Source organism: Dicentrarchus labrax, unplaced genomic scaffold, assembly GCF_905237075.1.
Source record: "Dicentrarchus labrax unplaced genomic scaffold, dlabrax2021, whole genome shotgun sequence".
NCBI lineage: Eukaryota > Metazoa > Chordata > Actinopteri > Moronidae > Dicentrarchus > Dicentrarchus labrax.
In genome coordinates this window covers 1,087,571-1,112,141 of record NW_026136710.1, presented here as the reverse complement: position 1 = coordinate 1,112,141, position 24,571 = coordinate 1,087,571, and the positions used below count along the sequence as shown (strand labels likewise).

The 24,571-nt window shown below is 38.7% G+C and overlaps 4 protein-coding genes across 7 annotated transcripts in view; 2 read left to right on the top strand and 2 right to left on the bottom strand.

The window, feature by feature from the left end:
* Positions 1–762, top strand: part of LOC127370933 (beta-centractin-like) — an 8,615-nt gene extending 7,853 nt beyond the window's left edge. Inside the window, exon 10 of the mRNA XM_051413437.1 lies at positions 651–762. Coding sequence (XP_051269397.1) covers positions 651–762 — 112 coding nt within the window. The remainder of the gene's footprint in view (positions 1–650) is intronic.
* LOC127370105 (uncharacterized) overlaps positions 1–19,737 on the bottom strand; it is a 72,640-nt gene extending 52,903 nt beyond the window's left edge. The window contains exons 1-2 of one of the 2 annotated variants that reach the window (XM_051411845.1): positions 17,461–19,737; positions 7,410–7,546 (exon numbers count right to left, since the gene is read on the bottom strand). In XM_051411845.1, coding sequence (XP_051267805.1) covers positions 17,574–19,178 — 1,605 coding nt within the window. In that variant the 5' untranslated portion in view covers positions 19,179–19,737 and the 3' untranslated portion in view covers positions 7,410–7,546; positions 17,461–17,573. Of the gene's footprint in view, positions 1–7,409; positions 7,547–16,731 lie in introns of those variants that run through there. The other variant, XM_051411844.1, reaches the window with a different exon arrangement.
* On the top strand, positions 5,416–23,102 carry LOC127370106 (polypyrimidine tract-binding protein 3). Of its 3 annotated transcripts, XM_051411847.1 has the most exons (14): positions 5,416–5,550; positions 8,011–8,074; positions 8,340–8,506; positions 10,765–10,908; positions 11,178–11,333; positions 12,678–12,788; positions 12,881–13,037; positions 13,363–13,422; positions 13,697–13,809; positions 13,891–13,924; positions 14,092–14,184; positions 15,136–15,358; positions 15,598–15,675; positions 20,209–23,102. In XM_051411847.1, exons 2-14 carry the CDS (start codon positions 8,050–8,052, stop codon positions 20,339–20,341), a joined length of 1,494 nt encoding a protein of 497 aa, XP_051267807.1. In that variant the 5' UTR covers positions 5,416–5,550; positions 8,011–8,049; the 3' UTR covers positions 20,342–23,102. The 3 variants fall into 3 exon arrangements, with proteins under 3 accessions (XP_051267807.1, XP_051267809.1, XP_051267808.1); XM_051411849.1 differs by lacking the exon at positions 8,340–8,506; XM_051411848.1 differs by lacking the exons at positions 8,011–8,074; positions 8,340–8,506.
* Positions 23,103–23,171: 69 nt separating this feature from the next.
* Positions 23,172–24,571, bottom strand: part of ugcg (UDP-glucose ceramide glucosyltransferase) — an 11,012-nt gene continuing 9,612 nt past the window's right edge. Inside the window, exon 10 of the mRNA XM_051411854.1 lies at positions 23,172–24,571. This exon is cut by the window's right edge and continues 1,084 nt beyond it. The gene's annotated coding sequence lies outside the window, so the exon portion shown is untranslated.

The following is a 24,571-nucleotide window of genomic DNA, read 5'->3' as shown; positions in this document are numbered from 1 at the left end:
TTAACAACCGTTTGTCTTCAGACAACAATAAATATTTGTCAACGTTGTTAACAGACATCCTCTGGAGACAGACAGACAGACAGACAGGCAGGCAGGCAGGCAGGCAGGCAGGCAGACAGGCAGGCAGGCAGACAGACTGTTTTCTGATTTGAAGGATCTTTTATAAAAATAAAATAAAATCTACACAATTTAAATGTATTCTTCAATAATTCTTCTTCTCCCACAAACTGTTATATAAACTATAAACTTCAATTAAACTTGTTGTGTAATGACACTTCCTGTTCACTTTTCATAATAAAAGTCCCTACGCTGTGCACTTTTAATTTGAAGGATTACTTCCTGTCTGAAGTTCACTTTATTTTCAGATTACACAAACATTCATCTTCTATTCCACGAGTTTGTCTTTAAAGGTTCCCGCCAAATGAAACAATAATAATATGAACATTAATAACTGTTATTAGCCTGCAAGCTAGCTAATACAGCTGCCTTCACCAAACTCTTATGAAAAAATGTGATCTTTTAAACTGCCTTGCTTAAAAGGTCTCAAGTCAGACGGATCAGACCCGAACTACACAGTCCCTCCATCACACCGTCCTCACCTGTAATTCGGCTCCTATATAATCTACAGATAACGTGTGTTCTGTCTGCAGGAGCAGGAAACTCAACGAGCTCACCGGAGCGGCTGTCACCAGACTCCATAGAAAAAAACACCACTATTACAATGACCTGCCGAACAGCCGGTTTCTGAAGCAGGTGGTTTAACTCTCCACTTCCTGCAGATATAATGGGTATTGACTCCACTTAATAATAACTTTTAACAGCAGTCATTCAGAGGTCGTTTCAATATTAGTCTGTATGTAGAATAAGAGAAAAGCTCAAGAAAAAGAGGCGCTCGATTGCAAGAGCAACCGTAACGAAACTCCTTAGAGAAATCGTTAACTTTTAAACTTTCACGCTCAAATGTCAAAAGACAGAGGGACCACAACCAACCGTACATTTTCTGAAGCAGTAATATTCACTGTTCAGTTCGGCCTTAGTAAAGTCTTAAACCGAACGTGCTTCATTCACTAAACTCTCAACTATTTCTCGGTAGTTAAGGTTTTATATTGACCGCTCGGGTTAAAACCAGCCTTTATTCAGAGGTAGTTTTGAACAGGACACAGACAGTTAACACTCACCCTGTGTTCTGTAGCATCGTTAGGTTCGTGTTGATCCGTTTCTGTTGAACAATGTCAGCCTGCTGTCTGCTCCTCCACCTTTCACCCACTTAAAGATCCTCGAGTCAACAGGAAGTTACACATCACACACTCTGATCCACTTCCGGTCTGCAGCCAAAGATTCTCACGGTGGATGAGATGTCCAACTCAGTTTCACAGTGTATAATATAATATACTATAATATAAAGTAAAGTAATATAATATATTATAATATAATATAATATGAAGTAAAGTAATATAATATAATATAATATAAAGTAAAGTAATATAATATAATATAATATGAAGTAAAGTTATATAATATAATATAATATAAAGTAAAGTAAAGTAATATAATATATTATAATATAAAGTAAAGTAATATAATATAATATAATATAATATGAAGTAAAGTTATATAATATAATATAATATAAAGTAAAGTAAAGTAAAGTAATATAATATATTATAATATAAAGTAAAGTAATATAATATAATATAATATAATATAATATGAAGTAAAGTAATATAATATAATATAATATAATATAATATAAAGTAATATAATATAATATAATATAATATGAAGTAAAGTTATATAATATAATATAATATAATATAATATAAAGTAATATAATATAATTTCGGAAGCCCTAAAGGGCCATGTATTCATACATTTTATTTCCTCCATTTTCCCGTGATAAAGAGTTAATTTTCTCGAGATCTCGAGGTAACGAAACTTGGTTAACTGTGGTCAAGCCAGCCGTTACTCCGATCTCAAATCAGCCACGCTTAAATTTACAGCATATTCACTTCCAGTTTTCAAAATAAAGGTATTAAGAACAGTGAGCTATAATTCGAACCTACATTTAAAATAAAATATGTTACATTAAAGTGTTTCATGCGCCCCTGATGAATAAAAAACATATTTAATATCAAGCATTTTACTGGACCAATGTGGAGAAATGCCAAAACAAAAGTTCCATATTTGTATCTCCAAGTGGCATCTTTTCATATATTTGAGGTACAGTAAAAGCAGGTACAAATATGGAATTTTATTGTTGAATTTCTCCAAATTGGTGCAGTAAAAATGCTTGATATTAAGATATTAAGTATACTTGTATTCTTATATGTGTAGAAGTCAAATATAGTATCCATAGCCAGGAATTGTTGAGCAATATGGTTTTACTGTACCTCAAATATATGAAATTATATTAATAATCTTAATGGACTTGTCTCTGTACTTGTATTATTAGATATTAGTGCTGCATTTGACACCATTGACCATAATATTCTTTTACAGAGACTTGAGCATCAAATTGGCATTAAAGGAACCGCACTAAGCTGGTTTAAGTCATACTTATCAGATCGTTCGCAGTTTGTACATGTTAACGATGAATCTTCAATAAATACTACAGTTAGTCACGGAGTTCCACAAGGTTCTGTACTTGGACCAATACTATTTACTTTATATATGCTCCCTTTAGGCAACATTATTAGGAATCACTCCATTAACTTTTCACTGTTATGCAGATGATTCAGTTATATCTATCAATCAAACCCAAAGAAATTAATCAATTATCTAAATTACAAACATGTCTTAAGGACATAAAATCCTGGATGACCTGCAATTTTCTGATGTTAAACTCAGAAAAAAACGAAATTCTTGTTCTTGGCCCCAAAAACCTTAGAGACTCATTGTCTAAAGATATAGTTACTGTAGATGGCATTATCTTGGCCTCTAGCACCACTGTCTTGGAGTTATCTTTGATCAGGATTTGTCATTTAACTCCCACATAAAGCAGACCTCTAGGACCGCCTTCTTTCATTTACGTAATATTACAAAAATTAGACACATCCTATCACAGACAGATGCAGAAAAACTAATCCATGCATTTGTTACTTCAAGGCTGGATTACTGCAACTCTTTATTATCAGGTTGCCCCAATAAGTCCATTAAAACGCTCCAATTAATTCAGAACACTGCAGCACGAGTACTGACAGGAACTAGAAAAAGAGATCACATCTCTCCTGTACTAGCTTCTCTGCATTGGCTCCCTGTAAAATGTAGAATAGAATTTAAAATCCTCCTCCTCACCTATAAAGCTCTTCATGGTCAGGCCCCTTCATATCTTAAAGAGCTCATAGTACCCTATTACCCCTCTAGAACACTACGTTCTCTGAATGCTGGGCTACTTGTGGTTCCTATAGTCTCTAAAAGTAGAACAGGAGCCAGAGCCTTCAGTTACCAAGCTCCTCTCCTGTGGAACCAGCTTCCAGTTGTGGTTCTGGAGGCACACATCCTCTCCACATTCAAGAGTAGGCTTAAGACATTCCTCTTTGATAAAGCTTATAGTTAGGGCTGGATCAGGTGAGTCCTGAACCATCCCTTAGTTATTCTGCTATAGGCCTAGACTATCGGGGGATTTCCCATGGTGCACTGAGCTCCTCCCTTCCTCTCTCTCTTTCTGCACTCATTCATGTCCCATTAATGCATGTTGCTAACTTCACTTCTTCCCCGGAGTTCTTGTGCTTTCTTGTCTCGCAGGTTCTTATCGATCCTGGTGGAGCCTCCTGCCATGGTCCTGCTAGATTGCCATTGCTAATATCACTGATATTATTGTTATTATTATTAAAAGTATTATTATATAATTATTTCATATGGTTACTGTTTTTGCTGTTGTCACTGCTCATCATCATCAGTCACTACTATTAGTGTAGTTGTTGCTGTGCGTCTGTCTGTCTGTCTGTCTGTCTCTCTCTCTCTGTCTCTCTCTCTCTCTCTCTCTCTCGCTCTCTCTCTCTCTCTCTCACCCCAACTGGTCGAGACAGACGACCACCCACCTAGAGCCGGAGGATCTGTCCTAGGTTTCTGCCTTTTAACAGGCAGTGTTTCCTTGCCCTTGTCTCCAAGGTCTTGCTCATGGTGGTACTGTTGGGTCTCTGTAATTAATGTTTTAAAGAGTTCGGTCTAGACCTGCTCTATTTGAAAAGTGTCCTGAGATAACTTCTGTTATGAATTGGCGCTATACAAATAAAATTGAAATTGAAAATTGAAATTGAAATTTAATCTCACAAACTGTGGTCTGCCGTCAGATAGTCATCGACCCATGTGATGAGGGGAGCACTCACCTGCGTGTTCTCCAGTTTGGCCTTCAGTAGTCCAGGCTGGATGGTGTTGAAGGCGCTGGAAAAATCAAAGAACATTATTTGGACTGAGGTGTTGGGTCTGATTAGTGAGGAGTAAGCCTTCTGCAGCAGGTAGATCAGGGCATCAGCAACCCCCACATGGGGCTGATATGCGAACTGCAGGGGGTCTTGCAATGCGCACACTAGTGGTCTGAGGTGTGCCAGGACCAGTCTCACCATGACCTTCATGGACCTGGCACTCTCTGAAGATGCAGACTGAGGTTGAAGAGGTGCTGGAAAACTCCACAGAGCTGGCTGGAACATGCCTTCAGGTCTTCGGTCCTGTAGTAGCTCCGGGTATATAATATATTGTAATATAAGTAACATCCGGATGTAACCCCCAGCAGCCAATCAGAGCGCAGCATTCACACAGATGGTTAGTGATGTATAAAAGCAGGAAGACGCCAGCAGTTTGTCCTCTGTTTGTGGACAAGTTGACAAATATTGAATGTTGTCTGAATTCCAACTGATAATCCCGAAGCAAAGTCTTTATTGATCCCCCAGAGGGTAACTTGGAGCTCCAAACTGCCTCAAACAAACACAGGAACAACTCACTTTTATCAGAGTTACTGAAAGAGATATTAACTATAAAAGAAGAAATAATTACATTAGTAAACAATTATTGATTTAATGTTAAAATAATGTAAAATATCTACCTATGCTTTGGTGAGGAGAAAGTTAAGTTTCATTTAAACTTAAACCGAGTTTGATACTTCAAATGTTCAATGTAATCCATTTAATTTAAAATTCGTTTATAATTCATTAAAAAAAGACTTTTTTTATTACATTTTTATTTTTATTGTTCGTTTTTTTCGACCAGTTCAACATCTGAAACAAATACAAACAAAAACAAACAAATATAAACAAATACCAACAAATACATATATAAAAACTAAATAAGTGAATAAAAATCACAAAGCACTGCAGTAATATAAATGTATGTGTTTTCCTCCCTATTGATCACTATCGATCTGTTATCGATGATCTGGGGCGTGTCCGCGCCGGCCGCCATGTTCTCCTGTGACGTCACCAAACGGGAAGTGAGCTCGTTGTTCTCCCAGACTGCGCTGCGGTGGGCTCGCGGACCAAAACAACTCTCCCGCTCCTCTTCCTCCTCCTCCTCGTCCTCCTCTTCCTCCTCTTCCTCCTCGCGGACCATGGACGGGTGAGCACGAGGAACCTTTCCCGACATTCCCGCCGTTGTGTTTTCTTCCTTCCTTCCTCTCTCGCGTTTCCTTGGTGACTGAACCGCACCTGCGCGAGCCTCTGGCGTCAAACCCCTCGCTCGTGTTTGTTGTTGTTTACTTGTTTACTGAGACATTTTCCCGCCGCAGACATATCTCCGCTCTCCTCTGGGTCCCGCTTTCCCGCTCCGCGCGCGCTGTTTGTCACTCGTGGGTTTTTCCTGGTTTTGTTTTGGTTGAAAGTGTCGCGAGCGAAGAGTGACGATTCAGCGGCGGGATTTCATTGGTTGAAGTCTCGCGATAACCCCCCCCCCAAACACAAACACACACACACACACACACACACACACACACACACAGACACACATTTTCTGAGTCTGTTTTTCTGTTTTAGTCTTTGAAATATATTTAGGACTCGAGCACTGAAAGTGCAAGACCCTATTGTTCCTGTTAAAATTATTATTATTATTATTATTTGGTGCCTGTTTGACCCCGCAACATTCTCAAAATGGAATAAAAATTTGCACAAAATTCAAACGTAGCTAAAATACCGATATGACATTGTCCCCGTGCACGGGCGCCGCCAAACGTCTAAGCCACGCCCCCAGAAACAGCCCCCAAGACACGTAAGGCCCACATGTACGAAAATTGCTACGCATGTGTATGATGATAAAAGAAGCAGAAAAGCCTCTTGGACCCATGCCCCAAAACCCACAGGAAGTCTGATATTTCAATTTTTAATTTTCATCATTTTGTGGTCATTTTGACTTTTTGGGCTTGTATTTGAACGAACTCCTCCTCCTAGGGAATTTATCGGATCTCCTTCAAAATTGGTCAGTATAGTCAAGACATGGTGCTGAATGAACGCTGTTCAATTTGTAACTGTACGTTGAAGGGCGTGTCTGTGGCGTGCCGTCAAAGTTGGCCATTTTGAAGTCTTTGGTCTTGTATTTGAACAAACAAACTCCTAGGGAATTTATCAGATCTGCTTCAAAACTTGACAGTACTCTTGAATAATATTGCTGATTACAAGTTGTGCTATTTATGACTGTACGTTGAAGGGCGTGTCCGTGGCGTGCCGTCAAAGTTGGCCATTTTGAACGAATTTCACACTGTGATGTCATTTTTGGCATTTCAGGGCTTCTATTTTAACTAACTCCTCCTACAGGTTTTATTGGATCTAAATCAAAATTGGTCAGTGCAGTCAGTTTTTTTCGTCCAACATTGTGCCCGTGGCGTGCAAAACACATTGTTGATTATATGTGATCACTGCGGTGAGGGGGCGTGTCTGTAGCGTGGCGGGAAATTTTGATGTACCGCCACAAAACACGAATTTGCTATAACTTGAGTGTACATTGTCCAATCCGCTCCAAACTTCACATGTCTGATAAGAGTCCCGCCCTGAACACATAATGATAGCGCCACCTAGTGGCAACAGGAAGTAAGTGCTGCAATGGCGATTTTGAGCTGATTTACGTGAGATTTTCATGTCGTGGTCCGCACGTGTTACGACGGCACGTGACGCGGCCGCAACACGCCCCGAGTTGCGTGGAGTGCAAGGTCCCGTCCAACGCTGCTTGCAGCTTTAATTTTATATGTCGCCGTTTTTAATTTAAGCGAACACCTTTAACACTTAATTGTTAATAAAAGAATATAAAATAATAAACGGACATTTTTAGTTTCCAAAGTTTCTTCAGTCGGGACTATCTTAACTTAGTATACTAGTAATAGTATTGGTCCAAGTACAGAACCTTGTGGAACTCCATGACTAACTGTAGTATTTATTGAAGATTCATCGTTAACAAACTGCGAGCGATCTGATAAATATGACGTAAACCAGCTTAGGGCAGTTCCTTTAATGCCAATTTGATGCTCAAGTCTCTGTAAAAGAATATCATGGTCAATGGTGTCAAATGCAGCACTAAGATCTAATAATACAAGTACAGAGACAAGTCCATTGTCAGAAGCAGTCAGAAGGTCATTATTAACTTTAACCAGAGCTGTCTCTGTGCTATGATGAACTCTAAATCCTGACTGAAAATCCTCAAATAAACTATTGTTATGTAGAAAGTCACACAACTCTATGGCGACTACTTTCTCCAGAATCTTAGAGAGGAAGGGGAGGTTAGAAATCGGTCTATAGTTGGCTAAAACCCCTGGGTCAAGAGTGGACTTTTTAAGAAGAAGAAGAAGAAATTAGTTCAATCTGACACCAGGCCTTTTATAGGTCACTGATCAATCAATCAATCAATCAGTCAATTAATCGATTGACTGAAAGATAATAAATGAACATTTTGATCAATTAATCGTCTGAACGTGCAGGAACTTTTTTTATTGTATTTTATTATTTTTATTTGTTCACTGTAAACAGAACAATTATAAAATTTCTATATCTATTGATTATTATTTCTGTATCTATTGATTATTATTTCTGTCTGTAGGAATCAGTGTTCACTTCGTCCTTCAGCTGCTCTGCGAACATGAACAACTCCAACCTGTCCACAGGTGAGCTAGCCATTTATAGTCGGGTAAACTCAGGTGTTACTGACAGTCACTGCGTGTGGAAAGGTTCTGCTGCACTAAATGGAACGGAGCCTTTGTGTCATTGAGTGTCACAGAAACGCTGACAGCAGCGTCATTTACTTTTTATCTCATATTTATGACTTTTAGGTTTTAAGTTCAATCAGCACTCATCTTTAATTACTCTGTGTGTGTGTGTGTGTGTGCGTGTGTGTGTGCGTGTGGTGTGTGTGCGTGCGTGCGAGCACAGTGGATGGCACTGATAGGCTGTGTGTTTCTGAGCGCGCTCAGTGCGTCCCGTCTCAGGTCCTTCACCTGCGTCAGCTTCCTGCGGACGTCTCTGAACAGGAAGTACTCGCTCTGGCGCTTCCTTTCGGCCGAGTTAGTAAACTGATAACGCTGAAGGCCAAAAACCAGGTAACTGCTAGCTGCTAACTGCTAGCTGCTCACACATTGACGATGTTCAGTTTCTTAATTATCTGTTTATAAATTCAGTAAAAGCCTTATTGGTAAAAATATATTCTATAAATATATTGATTCTATATTTCTATAAATGTTGTGATTCTGTATTATTTTAGTTAATATCACTGTTATTTGCTGTATTTGTTAATAACTAATAATGAACTTAATGAAACAAAAACTAAACAGAACTGAAAAGTGAAAAAACAGATTTTAATCACATAAAAAGTCCTTATTAATTTTCACAGTTTAGATTTTTGTAAATTGAAAATGTTTTAGACTCATATATTTCTCAATGAATGACACATTATTTAAAGTAATTGTTTAATTAGGGACCAAGCCAGCGACCCTATTGTATATTTGTTTATTATTATTCTTACCTGTTATTATTTTTAGCACTTTCGACTGCATTTTGCCCCCCTGAACATATACGAAGTTGTCAGGCCTGGTGACAAATTTGATATTCTATGCGTCTTTTTTGGGTCGGCCACTAGGTGGCGCTACTATTGAGAAAAGTATTTTGACTTTTTTGTTACTTGGTAACTCCCACATCGTTTGTCACACATTCAAAAAACGTATATCCACGCGTTCGGTGAATGGAGCTGAATCTCTCCATATAGGCCCCGCCCACTTCCGCCTATAATTTTATTTCGTTAGAGCGCGAAATGTCCCTACTTTTTCGTGATCCTCCTACACGCTTTGTCCGATTCACACAACATTTTTCACCTAGCACCTGGGGACTGCCGTGGCAAAAAGAGTAATTTGAACATTTTTGAAATTTCAAACAATAAGCACGCTATAAAATTCAAACTTCCTGTACATTTTTCGTCAAAAAAGGAAGTGGACCATTTCTCCACATTGCTATGTCCGATTGTCACCAAACTCGGGTCCATAGTTCCTCATGTCTTCCTTACGCACCGTGCACAATTTCAGACCATCACCACTAGGTGGCGCTCTTTAAAATGAAGAAGTTTATATCTCCGCATTGGCACGTGTGATTAAAATGAAACTTGGTACGATGCTTGCCCATGGCTCCCTGAGGCTCACCTAAAAAGGAAAAAAAATCTCGCCACTAGGTGGCGCTCTTTTGGCATGAAAAATCACTGTGCACTATGAAATTCACAGGGCACGTGTAGAGCAGTGCCTGAAGCTCACATACCAAAAATCGTGTTTGTCCTGTGTGTAGCGCCCCCTACAGGATAAAAAAAAAGCAGCCCCGGCGCCACGTTTCACCGATATGTACGAAACTCGGTAGGCACGTGTAACATGCCGGGACGTACAAAAAAGCCTCTTGGACCCATACCCCAAACCCCACAGGAAGTCGGCCATTTTGATTTTCACTTTCGGCGAACTTTTCGCGTTGTATTTGAACGAACTCCTCCTAGGGAATTCATTGGATCTACTTCAAAATTTGTGAGTAAACTCAAAAAATGGTTCTGATTAAAAGTTGTGCTATTTGTGCATGTACATTGAAGGGCGTGTCTGTGGCGTGCCGTCAAAGTTGGCCATTTTGAATTCCATGGTCATACAAATTAGATAAAATGTTGAGCTATTTGTGACTGACACACCACGTGCCAGTGACAACTTGTTGAATTCAGCCGATTTGCCATAAAACAGTGCTCATAACTTCAGTGTGCAATGTCCAATCTCCAATAAACTTCATATATTCTGTAACAGTCTCACCCTGAACACGTCCTCATAACTTCAGCGTACGTGGTCCAATCTCAATGAAACTTCACGGGTTTGATAAGAGTCCTGACCTGAACACTTCTACACGTCTGACAATATTCAGACATAGTGATAGCGCCACCTAGTGGCAACAGGAAGTAAGTGCTGCATGGCGATTTTGAGCTGATTTACGTGAGATTTTCATGTTGTGGTTCGCATGTGTTATGACAGCACATGACGTGGTCGCAGCATGCCCCGAGTTGCATGGAGTGCGAGGTCCCGCTCAACGCTGCTTGCAGCTTTAATTAATTATTAGAATAAGAGCTGGTTTATAGTCAACGCACCATTTACATTTTTGATTAATCAAAATTTAAATACAATAATGTAATAGAATTTATCACAGATAAAACAGTTCAGTCTTATTTCTCATTCAGTGAAATATTAACTATATTTGATTGTTTTTTTAATGATGTCATCTTTCCACATTTTAAATGTTTTAGATATTTGTCTTATTTTTTTGTGTAAATCTTTTTTTATTAATATTTTAGGGTTTTTTAGAAATGGCGTCGGAGGAAGCGGCCGTTACCATGGTGAACTACTACACCTCGGCCCCGCCCACCATCAGGAACCAGCCAATCTTCATTCAGTACTCCACCCATCGCGAGCTCAAGACCGACAACCTGACCAATCAGGTGAGGAGCAGCAGCTCGGCCCCGCCCACTTCAAAGCATCGTCATATTTTAATGTGGAGATAAATATATTTTAGGAATGAATGAATTAAATAATAATGGACGACAAAATAAAGAGATCATGTGCTGATATTAATATTTTCTAAATAAAATGACAATAGTTAAAAGTGATTTTATTTCATTAATTTAGGAAATAACATTTTTTTTTATAAATGACAAACATATTTAACCTATTATTAATATAATATTAACATGTAATTGTATGTTGACAGCGGATGGCTCTGCACGCCATCAATGCAGCAGCAGTGCATTCTGGGAACATGGCGTCAGGAGGAGAGGGGCGGGGTTTAGCTCCCAGTCAGAGTCCCGTCCTGAGAATCATTGTGGAGAATTTATTTTACCCGGTGACTCTGGAGGTCCTGCAGCAGGTTGTACCAATGCTTTTATTATCACACTAGTATTATTATTACTTATTATTACTCATTATTACTGTGTTATTACTTATTATTAGTGTTATAACTCATTATCACTGTGTTATTACTCATTATCACTGTTTAATTACTGTGTTATTACTTATTATTCTCATTATTACTGTTATTACTGTGTTATTACTCATTATTACAGTTATTACTCATTATTACTGTTACCTGTACCTCTGGTTTACCGTAGCTGTGGGACCCTCAGTGCTACTGACCCAAACACTCGACTCCACAGATGTATTAATACATAAATATATATACATATACCGACTGATTTCATAGAGTTTTTATATTCAGATATATGGACAGTAGAAAATCCGTGTATCATTCGTTCTTTTCATATTTAATTGAGATTCCAAAATCGGAAAATGAAAAAACGTTTTTTTATTTCCTTATTCGTTTATAAATCTGATACCAAAAAACAAATAACGGTTCATTTTTTGTACTTTCGATTTATTGCTCAGATAAAAAATAGGAAATGAAATAACGGGCCATGGATTGATTTTGATTTTGATATTTAATTTTTCCGCTTTTTATGAACCGGAAGTTATTGTAACTAACGTTAGCCTTCAAAACTGAGGATCAATCGATTAAGGTCACGCTGAACACAGAATCTTCTTACACTCATTTCAGAAATATCGCTGGATATCCATCTGCTGTAGCGTAGTAGAAATCTCTACATGTGTCTTCCAGTTTCAAATAGTCTTAAGAGTACAATCACTGCATGATTGACTTTTTTCAGGCTTTGTGAAATTGCGGCAAACTTCTAAGTGCAACACATGAAGACGACAATAACTTCCGCTTCACACAAATCGGACAAATTAAATATCAAAACCAAAATCGATCTGTGGCCCGTTACTTCATTTCCTATTTTTGATCTGAGCAATAAATCAAAAGTACAAAAAATGAACCGTTATTTGTTTTTTGGTATCAGATTCATAAACGAATAAGGAAATAACAATAACAATTGGTAGAATTTCTTTTTTGTCTCTAGTTACTTCAGTTCACACTCAAAATGTGTGTTGGTGCATAAAATATAAAAATCACACAAAAAGAAAGTAAAGACATAACAGCGGATATAACGCTCAAGAGAGGACAGTATGTAGGCTTACAGTCTGTCTGTCTGTCTGTCTGTGGAGCCCTTACAGTCAAGAAGGCCTCAAGCAGTGAAGCTCTGGCGACCCCTATTGGGGGTCTAACAACCAATCCCTCATTTACTTTTTCTTTTGTCTTCTCGGCTTCCTCCGTCAGCGTCTGGTTGAATGCATAATAAAGTTTTGTTTGTGTCCTCAGATCTTCAGTAAGTTCGGCTCCGTGTTGAAGATCATCACGTTCACCAGAAACAATCAGTTTCAGGCTCTGCTGCAGTTCAGTGACACCGTGCACGCTCATCACGCCAAGGCTGTAAGTCACGTGCACGCTTACACAAACACACACACACACGACTGTCGCTGTGGTCCAATGAGACGGCAGCTGTCTGTCCTCCTGTCTTTCAGTCTCTGGACGGTCAGAACATCTACAATGGCTGCTGCACGTTGAGGATCGACTTCTCCAAACTGAGCGCGCTCAATGTCAAGTACAACAACGACAAGAGCCGAGACTTTACCAGAGCCGACCTCCCGACGGGAGAGCTGGACCCCGCCGCCGCCTTCGGTAACGCCCGCCGCACACGGATCTCAACTGACACACAGCAGAAGATTCAGTCAGGACCGCACGCAGTTTCAGAGGATCTCCCAGAAACAGTTAGCTTAGCACGAGAGCTTAGCACGAGAGCTTAGCTTAGCATTAGAGGTGTCAGTACTTCACTGTGAAAAGTTAGCTAGTAGCTAAAGGTCATTGTTTATTGATCATCTGATCGGCTACAGCTTCCAGTTTGGTAAAGTATAACAATATATATAGGACCAGGTCCTGGTCCTGGTCCTGGTTTATGGGATGTGTATGAAACAGGGTTACTGACTGTGACCTGTGTGTGTTCCAGGTGTGGCTCTCCCTCCGTACGGAGCAGCAGCTTTCCCTCCAACCTTCCACCAACACACAGGTGAGACGCTACCTGAACTCTGTGCTCAGGGTTCAGTAGAAGCATCGTATTCAAGTATTTAAAGTAAAAATAAAGTTATAAAGTAAAACAAGAAAGAACGATATACGTATAACAACATATATACTGTGTGTGTATATATATATATATATTGATACTGCTTATTATAATGATAATATATTAATATTAATTACTGCATCAGTTTTAAATAAAGTTTTATTGTTTCTCTGTTTGTGTTTTTATTCTGTCTTTTAAATAAAGTTTTTCCCGTCCTCAGGTCTGTCGATGGCGGCCGTCCCCGGCTCATTGGTGTCTCCTCCTCGCGTCTCCCTGCAGGTGGCGCCTCCTGCTGTCCACTCGGTGCTGCTGGTGTCCAACCTGAACCCAGAGGTCAGAGGTCACGCACACAGTCACACAGCAACCGACCAATCAGAGCACTGCTAACTTTATTAACACTGTTTGTCTCTGCAGAGCGTCACACCTCACTGCCTCTTCATCCTGTTCGGTAACGTATTGATCATTAATACATTCAGTCATATATATATTGATAGTTAAATCCATATTTGATATATTGATCATTAAATCTATATTTGATATTAATCCTAAATTTATATATGATATATTGATCATCATCATTATTGATGATGGATCTGGAGTCTTTACTGGTTGCAGGTGTTTACGGGGACGTTCAGAGAGTGAAGATCCTCTTCAATAAGAAGGAAAACGCTCTGGTTCAGATGAGCGACGCCACTCAGGCTCAACTCGGTCAGACTCTCATCCATCCATCCATCCATCCATTAATCCATCCATCCATTCATCCATCCATTAATTCATCCATCCATTCATCATCCATTAATTCATCCATCCATTAATTCATCCATTCATCCATCCATCCATTAATTCATCTATTCATCCATCCATCCATTAATCCATCCATCCATTAATTCATCCATCCATTAATCCATCCATCCATTAATTCATCCATCCATTAATTCATCCATCCATTAATTCATCCATTCATTCATCATCCATTAATTCATCCATCCATTAATTCATCCATTCATCCATCCATTAATTCATCTATTCATCCATCCATTAATCCATCCATCCATTAATTCATCCATCCATCCATTAATTCATCCATCCATTAATCCATCCATCCATTAATTCATCCATCCTTCCATTGATTCATTCATCTATTAATTCAACCATCTATTACTTCATCCATCCATCCATTAATTCATCCATCCATTAATTCATCCATCCATTAATTCATTCATCCATTAATTCATTCATCCATTAATCCATCCATCTATTAATTCATCCATCCTTCCATTAATTCATTCACCATTAATTCAGCCATCCATCCATTAATTAATTCATCCATTAATTCAACCATCCGTCCATCTAGTAATTCATCCATCCATCCTAAATTCATCCATCCATTCATTTATTCATCCATCCATTAATTCATCATTCATCAATCCATTAATCCATCCATTAATTCATCCATTCATCACTCCATTAATTCATCAATCCATTAATTCATCCATCCATTAATTTATTCATCCATTCATCAATCCATTAATCCATCCATTAATTCATCCATTCATCAATACATTAATTAATTCATTTATCCATTAATTCATCATTGATATTAGTTATTGATCGTGTGTGACTGTATCTATAGTATATTGATTATATTTCTTCGGGCAGCGATGAGCCACCTGAACGGTCAGCGTCTCCATGGTAACGTGATCCGGGTGATGCTGTCCAAGCACCCGGTGGTGCAGCTTCCTCGTGGGGGGGCGGGGCAGGAAGAACAGGCGCTGACTCGGGACTTCTCAGGCTCCGCCCTCCACCGCTTCAAAAAGCCTGGATCCAAAAACTTTAACAACATCTTCCCTCCGTCGGCGACGCTGCACCTCTCCAACATCCCGTAAGATATCACATATATCTAATCAATATTATTGATTCATACTAAGATATAGCCCAATGTTTATTATCACATATATCTAATCAATAATATTGATTAATACTAAGATATAGCCCAATATTTATTATCACATATATCTATCAATATTATTGATTCATACTAAGATATAGCCCAGTGTTTATTATCACATATATCTAATCAATATTATTGATTCATACTCTGCCTCCGTCCTCGTCGGGTAGCTCCTCCGTCAGCGAGGACGAGCTGAAGGATTTATTCTCCTCCGCTGGATTCACAGTGAAAGCCTTCAAGTTCTTCCAGTGAGTAATCAATTCATCTTTATTGATTATTGATCAGAATACACTGTATCTTTATTGATTATTGATCAATTCAATTCAATTAAATTTTATTTGTATAGCGCCAATTCATAACAGAAGTTATCTCAGGACACTTTTCAAATAGAGCAGGTCTAGACCGAACTCTTTAAAACATTAATTACAGAGACCCAACAGTACCACCATGAGCAAGCACTTGGAGACAAGGGCAAGGAAAAACTGCCTGTTAAAAGGCAGAAACCTAGGACAGATCCTCCGGCTCTAGGTGGGTGGTCGTCTGCCTCGACCAGTTGGGGTGAGAGAGAGAGAGAGAGAGAGGCAGAGAGAGAGAGAGAGAGAGACAGACGGACAGATAGGCGCACAGCAACAACAGTATTGGCAATGGCAATCTAGCAGGACCATGGCAGGAGGCTCCACCAGGATCAACAAGAACCTGCGAGACAAGAAAGCACAAGAACTCCGGGGAAGAAGTGAAGTTAGTAACATGCATTAATGAAACATGAATGAGTGCAGAAAGAGAGAGGAAGGGAGGAGCTCAGTGCACCATGGGAAATCCCCCGATAGTCTAGGCCTATAGCAGCATAACTAAGGGATGGTTCAGGACTCACCTGATCCAGCCCTAACTATAAGCTTTATCAAAGAGGAACGTCTTAAGCCTACTCTTGAATGTGGAGAGGATGTGTGCCTCCAGAACCACAACTGGAAGCTGGTTCCACAGGAGAGGAGCTTGGTAACTGAAGGCTCTGGCTCCTGTTCTACTTTTAGAGACTATAGGAACCACAAGTAGCCCAGCATTCAGAGAACGTAGTGTTCTAGAGGGGTAATAGGGTACTATGAGCTCTTTAAGATATGAAGGGGCCTGACCATGAAGAGCTTTATAGGTGAGGAGGAGGATTTTAAATTCTATTCTACATTTTACAGGGAGCCAATGCAGAGAAGCTAGTACAGGAGAGATGTGATCTCTTTTTCTAGTTCCTGTCAGTACTCGTGCTGCAGCGTTCTGAATTCTGAAGAGCGTTTTAATGGACTTATTGGGGCAACCAGATAATAAAGAGTTGCAGTAATCCAGCCTTGAAGTAACAAATGCATGGATTAGTTTTTCTGCATCTGTCTGTGATAGGATGTGTCTAATTTTTCTAATATTACGTAAATGAAAGAAGGCGGTCCTAGAGGTCTGCTTTATGTGGGAGTTAAATGACAAATCCTGATCAAAGATAACTCCAAGATTCCTGACAGTGGTGCTAGAGGCCAAGTTAATGCCATCTAGAGTAACTATATCTTTAGACAGTGAGTCTCTAAGGTTTTTGGGGCCAAGAACAAGAATTTCGAGTTTAACATCAGAAAATTGCAGCTCATCCAGGATTTTATGTCCTTAAGACATGTTTGTAATTTAGATAATTGATTAATTTCATTGGGCTTGATTGATAGATATAACTACGTATCATCTGCATAACAGTGAAAGTTAATGGAGTGATTCCTAATAATGTTGCCTAAAGGGAGCATATATAAAGTAAATAGTATTGGTCCAAGTACAGAACCTTGTGGAACTCCATGACTAACTGTAGTATTTATTGAAGATTCATCGTTAACATGTACAAACTGCGAACGATCTGATAAATATGACTTAAACCAGCTTAGTGTGGTTCCTTTAATGCCAATTTGATGCTCAAGTCTCTGTAAAAGAATATCATGGTCAATGGTGTCAAATGCAGCACTAATATCTAATAATACAAGTACAGAGACAAGTCCATTGTCAGAAGCAGTCAGAAGGTCATTATTAACTTTAACCAGAGCTGTCTCTGTGCTGTGATGAACTCTAAATCCTGACTGAAAATCCTCAAATAAACTATTGTTATGTAGAAAGTCACACAACTCTTTGGCGACTACTTTCTCCAGAATCTTAGAGAGGAACGGTTAGAAATCGGTCTATAGTTGGCTAAAACCCCTGGGTCAAGAGTGGACTTATTAAGAAGGGGTTTAATTACAGCTACTTTAAAGGACTGTGGTACATATCCTGATAATAAAGAAAGATTAATCATATCCAGTAAAGAAGTGCCAATTAAGGGAACAACTTCTTTAAGCAGCCTAGTTGGGATCGGGTCTAATAGACAGGTTGATGGCTTCGATGAAGAAATGATGGAAGTTAACTGATGAAGATCGATAGCAGAAAAACAGTCTAAATATATATCTACGTTTACAGTGGCAGAAGTCCCTGAACTTGGAGAGCCACTGATAACTGTTGATGGCAGTTGGTGATTAATTTTCTCTCTAATAGTAATAATTTTATTATAGAAGAAGCTCATGAAGTCATTGCTACTTAGGTTTATGGGGATATGTGGCTCAATAGAGCTGTGACTCTCTGTCAGCCTGGCTACAGTGCTGAAGAGGAACCTAGGGTTGTTCTTATTTTCTTCTATTAGTGCTGAGTAATAGGCTCCTCTGGCATTACGGAGGGCCTTTCTATAAGTTTTAAGATTATCTTGCCAATTTGAGCGATATTCTGATAATTTGGAAGAGCGCCATTTCCTTTCAGATTTCCTAGCTATTTGTTTTAACTGGCGGGTTTGGTGGTTATACCAAGGTGCTAGTCTCCTATGTTTTAATAATTTCCTTTTTATAGGAGCGATAGAGTCTAATGTTGATCGTAGTGAGCCTGTAGCACTATCGACAAGATTATCAATTTCAGAGGGACTAAAGTCGTTATAGGACTCTGTTAAATTCAGACATGGCATTGAATTAAACACTGAAGGAATCTCCTCCTTAAATTTAGCTACAGCACTGTCAGATAGACATCTGCTGTAGGAAGTTTTGCCTAATGGCTTATAATCTAATAGTATGAATTCAAAAGTTATTAAATAATGGTCAGATAGGAAAGGATTATGTGGGAAGACTATTAAATGTTCAATATCAATGCCATATGATAAAACAAGGTCAAGAGTGTGATTAAAACAATGAGTTGGTTTATTTACACTCTGACAGAAGCCAATTGAGTCTATTAATGATATAAATGCATTACTAAGGCTGTCATTGTCAACATCCACATGAATATTAAAATCACCTACAATAATTACTTTATCTGATTTAAGGACTAAGCTTGATAGAAACTCTGAGAATTCAGATATAAAATCAGAGTACGGTCCAGGAGCGCGGTACACTATAACAAATAGAACTGGCTGCAGTGTTTTCCAGTTTGGGTGAGAAAGACTAAGAACAAGGCTTTCAAATGAATTATAATTTAGTTTAGGTTTAGGGTCCATTAAAACACTCGAATCATATATGGCTGCCACTCCACCTCCTCGGCCTGTGCCTCGAGGAATGTGAGTATTAATATGACTGGGGGGGGTGGATTCATTTAGGCTAACATACTCCTTGTGGGACAACCAGGTCTCAGTAAGACAAAGTAAATCAATATAATAATCTGATATTAATTCATTCACTAAAACAGCTTTAGAGGACAGAGACCTGATATTTAACAGTCCACATTTCATTCTCTTATTTTGTGCTACTGAGGAGTTGGTTTTAATTTTTATTAGATTTTTATGTTTAACTCCTCTTGTTTTTATTTCTTTAAATAGTTTAGGTGGTCGGGGGACAGACACAGTCTCTATGGGGTTTTGGGTGGGTGACTGTTCTAAAGTAAGCCAGAGAAGTGTGTAAGACAGCAGCTCTGCTTCCTGGTCCTAACTCTGGACTGTCAGGTTTTAGAGATAAACTTCACCATATTTCTAGATAAGAGAGCCGCTCCATCCAAAGTGGGATGGATGCCGTCTCTCCTAATCAGACCAGGTTTTCCCCAAAAAGGCTTCCAGTTATCAATGAAGCCCACATCGTTTGCTGGACACCACCTCGACAGCCAGCGGTGGAATGACGACATGCGGCTATACATGTCATCACTGGTCACATTGGGGAGGGGTCCAGAGAAAACTACGGAGTCCGACATTGTCTTAGCATAATTACACACCGACTCCACATTAATCTTAGTGACCTCCGATTGGCGTAAACGGGTGTCGTTACCGCCGACGTGGATAACAATCTTACTGTATTTACGTTTATATACGATCAGTATACACTGTATCTTTATGGATTATTGATCAGTATACACTGTATCTGTATGGATGATATTGATCAGTATACACTGTATCTTTATGGATGATATTGATCAGTATACACTGTATCTTTATGGATGATATTGATCCTGTATTGACAGTCAGACTGTGGACATATGACGGCCTTTAGCTCGTGTTTCTAGAGTTACGTGTTGTTACGAACACGTTAGGAATTGTTAAAATGTGATATTTCTTAAAGGGAGTTTGGTGCAGGGAGCTTTTAGTTGGATTCAAACTGCTGATATGGATCATTGTTAACGTTTAGTCTCCACTACAGAAACACTAGCTAACTGCTGAAGGCTGATCAGGTTGATTAATGCTTTATAAATGGGAGTATTGATTACTGATCAGGCTGATCAGAATCAAAACCGGCAGTCAGAAAATTGTTCAATTTCATTTCAAACTCTAATAGGAAGGACAGGAAGATGGCGCTGATGCAGCTGGCGTCAGTGGAGGAAGCCATCGAGGCTCTGATCGCTCTGCACGACCACCAGCTGGATCACAACCAGCACCTCCGAGTCTCCTTCTCCAAGTCCACCATCTGACCTCTGCGTCTCCAAGTCTACCATCTGACCTCTGCGTCTCCAAGTCCACCATCTGACCTCTGCGTCTCCCTCTCCACCATCTTTGACCCTCTGCTGGAGCTTTTTGTTTCCATCTGACCCTCTTTATCTGACCTCTGACCTCTGGAGCTGACTATCCAGCCAGACTTCGGGGCCTCTGATTGGCCCGTAGTGGGAAAAAACGGACCAATGGGAGAGCCCCGACACAGCCAAGCTTTCTGTGCCTACAAACACTCTGACATCACAGTGACAGGGGGCGTTGCCATGGTTAAAGAGGTTACAGAGCACATTCCTGAGCGCCCAGTAGCAATGCATTGTGGGCAGTGGAGTCCAACGAGGAGCTGATGTGAGTTGAACTGTTTTTGTCTCAATATTTAAATTAATGTGACACAGAAAAAAATGTTTTTAAAGTAAAAATAATTCCTGTTTTTTCCCAAATGATTGAAAGATTCCATATTTTATTGTCTTTTATTTTGGAAGTTTCTCAGCATGGATAAAAAGAATTGGTCTTGGAAACATCTGGTTATTTATTTTTGATTATTTTTCACTGTAACTTTCTGCAAAAAGCAAAATGAAATCATTTCCTCCTGTTTTCCAAAAGTTTTTACATTTATTTGCCTTTTTCATTGTGTAAATTATAAATTATAAATAATAAATAATAAACTGCCTTTTCATAAAGGTCTGAAAACAAAAATCTGTAAAATTTAACAGAAATTTTTGAAATTTTGCTGGGTTTTTTTTCAGGAACTTTGACTAATTTACTCTGATTTTCATAAAGTTTTTGAATCTTCAGCAACGTGTCTTTCCCACCGGCACCTCATGCTACGGTCTGATTGGCTGAAATTATTATTATTATTATTATTATTGTTATTATTGTTATTATTGTTATTATTGTAGAATTTTAGGTGGCTGTGATCTCAACCTTCTTCTGTGCCTTATTTTTCTGAATTATTCTGCTGGTTTTTGTTTTTTTACGTGGTGTCTGGGTGGCGTTTCGGTGGCGGGTTGCGTCAAACTGACTGGAATTTTTTGTAGACTTTTTTCACTTAGTTAAAAATAATTTTTGTTACACGTCGTATTGTTGGTATATATATTTTGGGAAGGTTTTTTAAATCTTGAATGTATTTATACTGTAGAAGATGAAACAGGTAACGCTTTCGACGTCCCGCCCACCTGTCGTACCTGCGTGTGTGTATTTATACGTGTGTGTGAGCTGAGCTGAGATTGGTTGAAATGTCCCACCTTCTTTTTTTTCTATTAAAATTAATTCAAAGCAGCTTTTGTTTTTACATTATTTTTGCTCCACCGTTAAACAAACACTGAAGTTGATTTTATTTTATTTGTTTGGACTTTTTTTGTTGGAATAATTTTCAGGAAACAAGCCACAAAAAACCCAACAGGAAGCTGCTGATTCCCAGTTTGCCTTCTGACCTCCGACCTCCCGACCAGTTGATTGGGTTCAATGTTTGAACGGGAGGCAGCGGCTGAGCGTTGCTCACTGTGACCCTTCAGGGGCTCCGTACAAAACATTACATTTTTATATTCAGATTTTTAATTTGAAAACAAATTTTTAAATAAGATTTCGAGATTGTGAAGCCTTGAGAAGAAACGGGGGGCGGGGTCAAACCAAAGTTTGCGTGCCTTTTAATTGGCCAACTCATTCTTCCATTGTGACATCACTTCCTGTTTAAATGGCCAGTGTTGTAATGAAACATAATTTAAGGTATAATTCTGTATTTTATGTTTTCATGTCTTCAACCAACAAGTGAAAATATTTTAAATGTTTTTTGTTCCTTTTCGTGACATCACTTCCTGTTTCAGGCCTACAGCGACAACTTCTCAAATAGCCCCGCCCCCATCCACAGGTAGCCCCGCCCATCACACCACACTTCCTGTGATGATGTCATCAATCAGAACCAGAGCGAGTATTGAGTGGGCGGGGCTAATCTCAAATCATTAATTTAAGCCAGAAACTGATCTGGGTCAATCAGAAATTGCTATATTTATCAATGTTATTGATCACAAACTATTTGTAATTTCTTAATAAAAGTCCGTTTATCTACAGCTACTCGTTATGTTACGGTTGTTTACTGATTTGTATTATTATTTGTGTGTTACATACGTGTACACTATAAAACCAGATCAATAATTTAACTCATAAAATAGTTAAAAACCTTCCTGATTAAGCAGCTTTAGTGATTTTAGGGACTGTTTTTGTAGTTGTTTCCACTCAGTGTAATTACTTTATAACAAACACTACATGCTCCGATATAACACAACGTACGAATGTTTGTTAGCTTGTTGTACTTTATTACGAGTATACGACGTCACAATGTTTGTAATAATTATGGATTAATGTGACATGAAGATATGAAAACATAAAACATCCCTTAACTATCTGTATTTTAACTTATTGAAACTCAATAAGTTAAAATATGTCAACAGTTCGCAGCTCGCTGGACTTCCAACCCCAAATTTACTTTGAAGGTCGTTTTTCAACCCGAATGTATCTTTTGTTTCTTTATGCTAATGAATGTAAAGTACTCGTGGTGCATTGTGGGACATTATTATTGTTGTTATTATATGAAATATTTTTAATATCGAACCATTGCATGGGGGGGGGGGGTCTTTTATCTGTGCTTGATTCAGAAACAAAATGTCTGTTGAATTTTGATTTATTCTGAAAGTTTGACAGGAAGTTGTAGCATGAAATCACTGAATAAATAAATCATCTGACAACCAATGGCTGGCCTCTCTGCACCCTCTCAGCCAATCAGATTGTGGCACGTTTTCAACGAACAACACATTAAAGTTCAGCTTTTGAAAGGATAAAACTTTATTGTTCCTGTTGACACAATCCTTCACTGTGATTGGTCGGTTCGCAGACTACAGCAGACTGTAATTAAAAAAACAACAACTATAAACAAATGTGATCCCACTGATCCTATTGGACGACAGTGCCGGGTTCGTCCGACTGAAGCTGATGTCATCAACCGAACCCAATGAGGCTAACAGCTAACAGCAAAGCAACATGGCTTTAAAAAACACACACACACACACATTCTCTCTCTCTCTCTCTCTAACGACTGCAAAACAAAAGGATCTTTTTTTTAATCTTTAAGTTCTTTTTCATTTGGTCCTGTTTACTGTGTTTGTTTACTGTTTACTGCATTTGTTTACTGTTTACTGTGTTGATTTGAGGTTTGAGGTGAAATGTGTCGAACGTTAGAATACTGGAGCTCATCAGTGCTGAATCCTGTTGGAGGAAGCTGAGGGTAAAAGGGTTTTTTCAGGGTTTAAGTTTTATAAAAAAACGTAAAAAAGAAAAACAGATTCTCAAACCAACATGAATTCTCTTCGTTCATTGGCCGAGTCTTTCGGGTTTTGTCACGGTTACCATGGCAACTCAACATTTAATTTCGCTATAGAAGCGCATCCACTAGAGAAAATAACAACAGTTTTGTGATGAAGACTTCCTGTTGTTAATGTGAGTTGGTAACGAGAACACACCGATGTCATTATAATTACACCTTCTTCGTGGTGAGATCCTATTTCAGACTCGGAGCCGAGGGCGGCTGTGATCGGACTGAATTACGTCGTGGAGCAGACTGAGTTCACGTTTCTTCCCGGAGGAACTGGAGAGACATGTTCAAGTACAAATAAACAATGTCATAAACAGATTTTATTTTTCATCCATTTTATAATTCAGATCAACTAAAGATTTTATTTCAGGATGAGATATTGATTCCGTAATGCCAAATTAATAAATATCAGTTATTTTTCCTAATTATTAGATGGTTTGTAAAGATTACGACGTTCAGACGACTGAAATTACAAAAAACTTTTCCACTTTTTTCATCTTCTGAAATTCTGAACTCAACAAAAATCAGCCGAACAGACAGAATTCACTCTCTCTCCTGATTGGCTGATTGTATTCACATTTGTTTTTCACTCACAGATGGGCCAATCAATAGCCTTTATATTGACGATCAATTATACAGGTTGTTATCTGCACTCAACAGAGGAACAAACAGAAACATTTTCTTCTTTTCAGGAAGTAAACAGGAAGTCTCTTCAGCAGACTGAGGAACGAGACAGCAGCTCTCAGGATTTATGATTAAAGCTCCAGTGTCAATTACTGTAATATAACATTATTACTGTAATATATCATTACTGTAATATATCATTACTGTAATATAACAGTATTACTGT